Source organism: Leuciscus leuciscus, assembly GCF_965113295.1.
Source record: "Leuciscus leuciscus genome assembly, chromosome: 19".
NCBI lineage: Eukaryota > Metazoa > Chordata > Actinopteri > Cypriniformes > Leuciscidae > Leuciscus > Leuciscus leuciscus.
The window spans coordinates 5,751,815-5,759,314 of NC_138743.1; the positions used below are offsets into that span (position 1 = coordinate 5,751,815).

Below are 7,500 nucleotides of genomic sequence, written 5' to 3' on the forward strand. Positions count from 1 at the left end.
TTCTGAGGACTAAAGACGATTAGTTGCACCAGTTCGGCTCTTGTCACATTATACCCATGTGTTAATTCAACCATCTCTTTTTTTCACTCCTTATTTGATCAGGAGACATTTTTACTTGCGATTGAATTAAAACTGCAAGAGATGATGGACAGCACTCGCTGAATTAAACATGCAACGTTGCAGAGGTCATATCACAAAGTTTTGACATACTACTGTTTGAAACTCATCACCAATAAGTACTGCATAGTGTTTTGCATACTTAAAAAAATATATAAAAAAATGCAAACTGTATAATTAAAAAAAAAACATTTTATAATCTTTTTTTTTTTAATAACATTCAATTTCCTCCCAAAGGATTATGTTTTATGTTTAGATATATGGAATAAAAATTTTTTTATTTATTTATTTATTTATACAAAAATCTAAATATTTGTAAGGCTTTTTAATCCATTGCCCTTTTCTTGTTTCCGCTCCTGTTGAATGTCAAATGTTCAGGAAATGAGAGGATGCAGGACACACACACACACACACACACACACACACACACACACACACACACACACACACACATAATCACATACACACACAGAGACACATCACAGACACACAGATGAAGTACACACATCACACACACACACAATGACACACACACAGCTCACCTTTCCCAAATAACACAGAACGCCAACCAGGCCGACTGCTGGATTGTGCGTGTGTGTGCATGTGTCAGTGTGTTTATTGTGTTTTGCTTCACGTTACTCTGCAGACGTGTGGAATTCACCCGTCATCTTTCTCCACCAATCACAGCGCAGCATCATTTAAACAGAGCAAAACTCCAGCACAACTAACACACACACACACACACACACACACGGCCTGTTTTCTCTCTCTGTCTTTTCCACTCTGTTTCTAATTGACCATCTCTCCTCCGGTGTCTGTGTTTTAGGGCACTATGAGGGCAGTAAATGACCCCCTCTCACATCACATGACTGAGCACATGACATGTCACGTCCACTCTCTCCACTTCGTCCTCTTTGCTCTGTGTTCGGAATAGCCATCCCTAGTACTACTATACTTTTTAGATTATTCTTCAGGTATTCCATATATACGACTTTTGCCAATATTTCAGTATGCAGCATCGTAATCCACAATGCAATGCGCTCAACTTGACCTACATCTATTTTCACTGTGATTTGTGATTTTGAAATGAAAAACAATTATTTAAAACATTTAATTAGTGATGTCATGTGACAACAGTACTAATGTTTTTTTTACATTCTGCATATTACTTCCCATACTACAGTATTTGAGTTATTGTTAACTAAAGCTAAAACAATTAAATATCTTTTTTTTTTATTGAAATAAAGCTGAAAGAAACTAAAAAATAATCACTTTTTTTTCCTATCACATATTTTAGCAATCATAAATTAGGTATATAATTCGAAAGCTTAAACGCTAAAAATTCATCCCGTAAAAAGCGTTTTGAAATAGAACATTGTGTTCTCATGAAAACGGCACTTTAAAACCTTTTAGCAGGTTACATTTTTGTGATATCAACTTCAAATTTAGAACATAACTTGGTTAGACATATGGCTTTGATTTTCTAGCAAATTTAGAGTCCAAATTATTTTGTAAAATATATATTTTGCATAAAATTAAAAACGTTTAGTTCAGTTTACTCTACAGTAAACTTGGACTTCTACAACTTTCTTACACTTTCATTTTTAAGGTGTGACAGTTAGCAGGTTAAATAGATAAATAGAAAACTAATAAAAATGACAAGCACATAACAAAATTACTAAAACAAACTGAAAATAAAAGTAAAGTAAAAGCTAATTTAGAATATTACTAAATACTATAATTGTATTTAAACAACACTATAGTAACACTAGTGTTCAGTGTATACTACAATATGTCGTTTGCCATTAGCAGTGTTAGCCATTTGCCATAGTGTACTATGAGTACTAGAGTGTGACTTACTGCACAGTACTTGATAGATAGAACTATATAGATAGTGTGCATCATGCTAAACGTTCAAACAGTAGAATACAAGTTTTTTACTTCATTGAGTGGCCTATTAACAGTGCTAATTCAAACACACTCTTTTCCACATTGATATACACTCACCTAAAGGATTATTAGGAACACCATACTAATACTGTGTTTGACCCCCTTTCGCCTTCAGAACTGCCTTAATTCTACGTGGCATTGATTCAACAAGGTGCTGAAAGCATTCTTTAGAAATGTTGGCCCATATTGATAGGATAGCATCTTGCAGTTGATGGAGATTTGTGGGATGCACATCCAGGGCACGAAGCTCCCGTTCCACCACATCCCAAAGATGCTCTATTGGGTTGAGATCTGGTGACTGTGGGGGCCATTTTAGTACAGTGAACTCATTGTCATGTTCAAGAAACCAATTTGAAATGATTCGAGCTTTGTGACATGGTGCATTATCCTGCTGGAAGTAGCCATCAGAGGATGGGTACATGGTGGTCATAAAGGGATGGACATGATCAGAAACAATGCTCAGGTAGGCCGTGGCATTTAAACGATGCCCAATTGGCACTAAGGGGCCTAAAGTGTGCCAAGAAAACATCCCCCACACCATTACACCACCACCACCAGCCTGCACAGTGGTAACAAGGCATGATGGATCCATGTTCTCATTCTGTTTACGCCAAATTCTGATTCTACCATCTGAATGTCTCAACAGAAATCGAGACTCATCAGACCAGGCAACATTTTTCCAGTCTTCAACTGTCCAATTTTGGTGAGCTCGTGCAAATTGTAGCCTCTTTTTCCTATTTGTAGTGGAGATGAGTGGTACCCGGTGGGGTCTTCTGCTGTTGTAGCCCATCCGCCTCAAGGTTGTGCGTGTTGTGGCTTCACAAATGCTTTGCTGCATACCTCGGTTGTAACGAGTGGTTATTTCAGTCAAAGTTGCTCTTCTATCAGCTTGAATCAGTCGGCCCATTCTCCTCTGACCTCTAGCATCAACAAGGCATTTTCGCCCACAGGACTGCCGCATACTGGATGTTTTTCCCTTTTCACACCATTCTTTGTAAACCCTAGAAATGGTTGTGCGTGAAAATCCCAGTAACTGAGCAGATTGTGAAATACTCAGACCGGCCCGTCTGGCACCAACAACCATGCCACGCTCAAAATTGCTTAAATCCCCTTTCTTTCCCATTCTGACATTCAGTTTGGAGTTCAGGAGATTGTCTTGACCAGGACCACACCCCTAAATGCATTGAAGCAACTGCCATGTGATTGGTTGATTAGATAATTGCATTAATGAGAAATTGAACAGGTGTTCCTAATAATCCTTTAGTTGAGTGTATGTTTATCAGTTTGTATTGTTTTCATTTTTTTTTTAAAATGAATTGATACTTCCGGAGCCCGACTGTTGCACTCTTCCCTGCAGCACTGGCTCTTTCTGTCTGTTTTGACCTGGTTTTATTCTTGTCTTGTGTTTATTGTATGTTGTGTTCAGGTAAACCTGCACCTGAGCTGCTTTAAAGCGCTTTATATTGGTGTGATCAGTGGCCTAGAGGCCGCTCTCTGATTGGAGATCCCACACAGGTGTTGTCTGTCATTTGAGCCGTGATTGGTGAAAGGAGCTGTCAATCAGCGGCTGGAATGTTGGCTTCTTTCCGAGAACAATAGCAGGAGGGATTGTGTTCGGAAAGCCTAAAGCCCTCCGAGGAATCCCGAGTGGATTGTACAGAATTCCTTTCATGAGCAGGAAAACAGGCCTTCTGTATTACACCACTCTTTCAGCGTTATTATTTCATTATTTTTTCATCAGTAGGAATGCATTTGAGTGTCTTTGTTATTTTTGCTATTTATCTGAGGCTGATTACAACACATTAAATCATGGTGACTATACTTCTACTTTGCATTTCTTTTAAATATATAATTGATTGCTATTAGTTTATTATAATAAAAAGGCATGCAGTAACCAGGAAACTCCCATTGGGAAAGGGAATCCTAACAAAAAGCTCTCGCCATGTGTTATTAATAGAATTGTATTATTTGATGTGAATGTTATCATTAACTTGATATCGCGACAATGTCAGATTTGAATGAAAATTCAGTCTTCAACTTTTTCACGTTAAAGTCAGCATGAAACGGAAGTTGCAAGCCTTTTCTTCCCTATTGTGACGTATATCAGAGTGAAACGGCTCCTCGAACTAAAAAAAATAAAAATAATAGTGCGGTACTTGATTTTGTCAGAAACTGATTGAATTGTTGAATGGCTGTGGCTTGCTATTGGTCCATCTCATGTGATTGACAGATTGCCCCACCCTCATGCCAGTAAACGTGCCATCACAGAAGAGAAGAGATGTCCATACAAATATTTATCAATATTCCATAAAAAATACTTTAAACTCACATTTGTGACTAGCGTCTCTCATTGAGATGAACACAATAAAATTCCTAAATTCCTGCAGTCACTCTCTCTGCGTCTTCCTCTCTGATGAATGACAAGCTTTTTTTCTTTTTTTTTTTTTTTTTTTTTTTTTTTTTCCTTTATTGAGATAACAGAAAGGGGGGAATACAGAGACATTTGAATCCGTAAAACAAAAAGATTAAAATTCTACATCTTACATCACATATCAATCATGTTACTAATACATTAAGTATTCTTTTCAACAGTTTAGATGTTTTTAGAGCTTTTCGATTGTTTTGTATTGAAGTTAGAGAGTCATAAAAATTCTTCAGATCAATGGAAAATAGTCTACCATTTGGTACAGTCGACATACATCTTGCTTTATGTATATGATATTTTCCAAATAGAATGAGAAGTTTAATTATTTTATCCATTTCTAATAAGCCAGTATCACAATCCATAAACAAGACCATTACATCAGTTATTGTAACAAACTTATAAAATAACTCAAAAATAAACCATGAAACTTGGGACCAAAATAATTTAGTATAGTTACAACTGAAAAATAAGTGTACAATTGTTTCATTTTCTTCTTTACAGAAACTGCATAATGGCGAAAACCCTTCTTTAAACTTACTAATAAAATCATTACATGGATATGAATGACAAGCTTTGAATAGTTAAATGTGTGTTTCCTGATGTCATAAGCCCCGCCCCCTGAGTTTTGTGGTGTTGTAACTGTAACTGTGTCTAAATGCAGTGACCGTGGCAAATGGAGCTCATTAAGATTAATAGAGGATGAAGGAGCCTTGATTTTGAGTGTGTGTGTGTGTGTGTGTGTGTGTGTGTGTGTGTGTGTGGTCCTGGTAATCCCTACATTATTGGGACAAAATGTCCCCACAAAGATCGCAATATGGCAATATCTGAAATCCTTGAGGGGGGATTTGTGGGTCCCCATGAGGAAAACAGCATATAAATCATGATACATTATGTTTTTAGAAAATGTAGAAATGCAGAAAGTTTTGTGTGATGGGCAGGTTTAGGGGTCGGGTTAGTGTAAGTGCAGACAATATACTGTTTAAACAGTATAAAAAAATAATTTTGTCTCTGGAAAGTCCCCATGAAACATGGAAACCCACACGTGTGTGTGTGTGTGTGTGTGTGTGTGTGTGTGTGTTGAGCCTTTGGTGGTCTGATCCCTACAGGTCTGGACTGGTTGTGTATATTGAGGTAATGTTTAGTGCTTTGTGTGTCTGTGTTTCCATTATTCCTTTGATGAGTTGACATCACTCACTCGGCACGGAAGCGTTTGTGTAAATCGCTCCTTTCCGTTGTGAAAATGGACTGTTAGGATGAAACGCTTTCTTTGTTGAACCTACTTTAACAGAAAGTAAAAGCACTCATTTAACTGTATTTTTGTGGTTAATTTTTTTTTCTCGTACTGAATAATTAATTGAGTTGGGTCAGGAACACCTGATGCTGGGTTCACACCAAAAGATAATCGGGCTGATTTTGGGCCGATTTCCGACAATCCTAGCTATGTCCCGATCATCTTGATGGATCAACAGATTATCTTATCAGATTTTCCCTTGGTGTGAGGCGTGTTAAGAGTGTCCGAACCTGATCGGAAGAACGTCGGAGCCGCCCCGATCGCGAATCGTAAATATTCAACATGTTTAATATTTCCGATCAGAAATCCTGATGCGTGGGGGGAACCCCGAGGACAAACGCGCGCACGCTCTGGAGATCATCACGTGAAACGAAACAATATCCAATCAGAAAGCGAGATGATGGAAGACGGAAGCATAACAAACGCAGTCGTGGCGCAGCACAAAGTCAAATTGATGTGGACAGCAGAGATGGAGGATCAGCTTGTTGATCATTCCAACAAGTATTGTTGTTCCAACAACAAAATCATTCCAAACACTATCATCGCAATTTCTTCCTGCATATCGTCCGACATGATTTTGTGAGATTTCCTGTGTTCACAGTCGAGACTCTGGTTGAAAATCTGTTCGTGTTTTTTGTCCTCATGTTTGTGGTCTATCACATTTTGAAAATCTTATAAGATGTAAAAAATCTTTTGGTGTGTACCCAGCATTAGCAACCACCGCAACACTCTAGCATTGACGGATTGCACAGACAAATCAACCTCATTTATTTTTCTTCAGAATTTAAAAACGAGATGTGTGAGATGACGATAGTTTACAGTGAATGATAATAACAGCTGTGTTTTCTTTCTGTGGAAGGTTATCTGTCCCGTGTGCTGAGGAATTACACTGAACAGGCGTGTGACGGAGAATTCCTGACTGTCCGCTGCCCGCCCAGAACATCCATCACCGTCCAATCGGCTTTCTACGGCAGAAAAGACCCCGCCCACTCGCCTCAGTGCCCATCCACTTACAGCAGTGCTGGAACACGCTCAGTGAATGACATCACTTCCTGTCATGTGTCTACATCTTTGCAGGTAATACACATTATCTATAATATAGCCTAATTATATAATATTTTATAATTTATATATATTTATTATTAGCTTTCATTTTTTTAATTGGTCATTTTAGTGGTACATTTTAATTTGTAAATTAAATTATTATTAATAACGTATTAATATTATTAATATTATACATTTTAGTTCGATTTTATTGGTCATTTTAGTTCTTCAAATTCAACTTATTTATTTCAGTTAGTTGCCAAGTTTCCAACATTTCTAATTTTCATTTAAGTTTTTTAAGATTTCATTGAATATTTATATTTTATTTTAGCTTTAGTTCAGTTTCAGTAATTTTTTATTTTATTTATTTATTTATTTAACAATAAAAATGATTCCAGATTAATAAAACCAAAACCTGTCCCAGCAAAAAAAATTAAAAAAGTTCTAAGAACATTTTGCTAACTCTCCCATTAAGTTATGAAAATGTTATTTCTGAATGTTCAAAAAGTTGAGAATGGTCCCTGTTAGCTGGGGTCCGACATTTTTATTTCTTGTTGAATATTACCACGTTTCACTCAGAAGTATGTCACATTAAAGAATTAAAATAAAATAAAAACTCCATATCTTCTTCTTACCGGTGAATGTGAATTGAACAGTGTGTGGCCCAGTATTA

At 37.0% G+C, this 7,500-nt stretch overlaps 1 protein-coding gene across 2 annotated transcripts in view; it reads left to right on the plus strand.

Annotated features, from left to right (window-relative positions):
• Positions 1-7,500, plus strand: part of eva1aa (eva-1 homolog A, regulator of programmed cell death a) — a 41,528-nt gene that overhangs the window by 6,261 nt on the left and 27,767 nt on the right. For both annotated transcript variants that reach the window (XM_082148074.1, XM_082148075.1), the window contains exon 2: positions 6,643-6,860. In XM_082148074.1, coding sequence (XP_082004200.1) covers positions 6,643-6,860 — 218 coding nt within the window. The remainder of the gene's footprint in view (positions 1-6,642; positions 6,861-7,500) is intronic.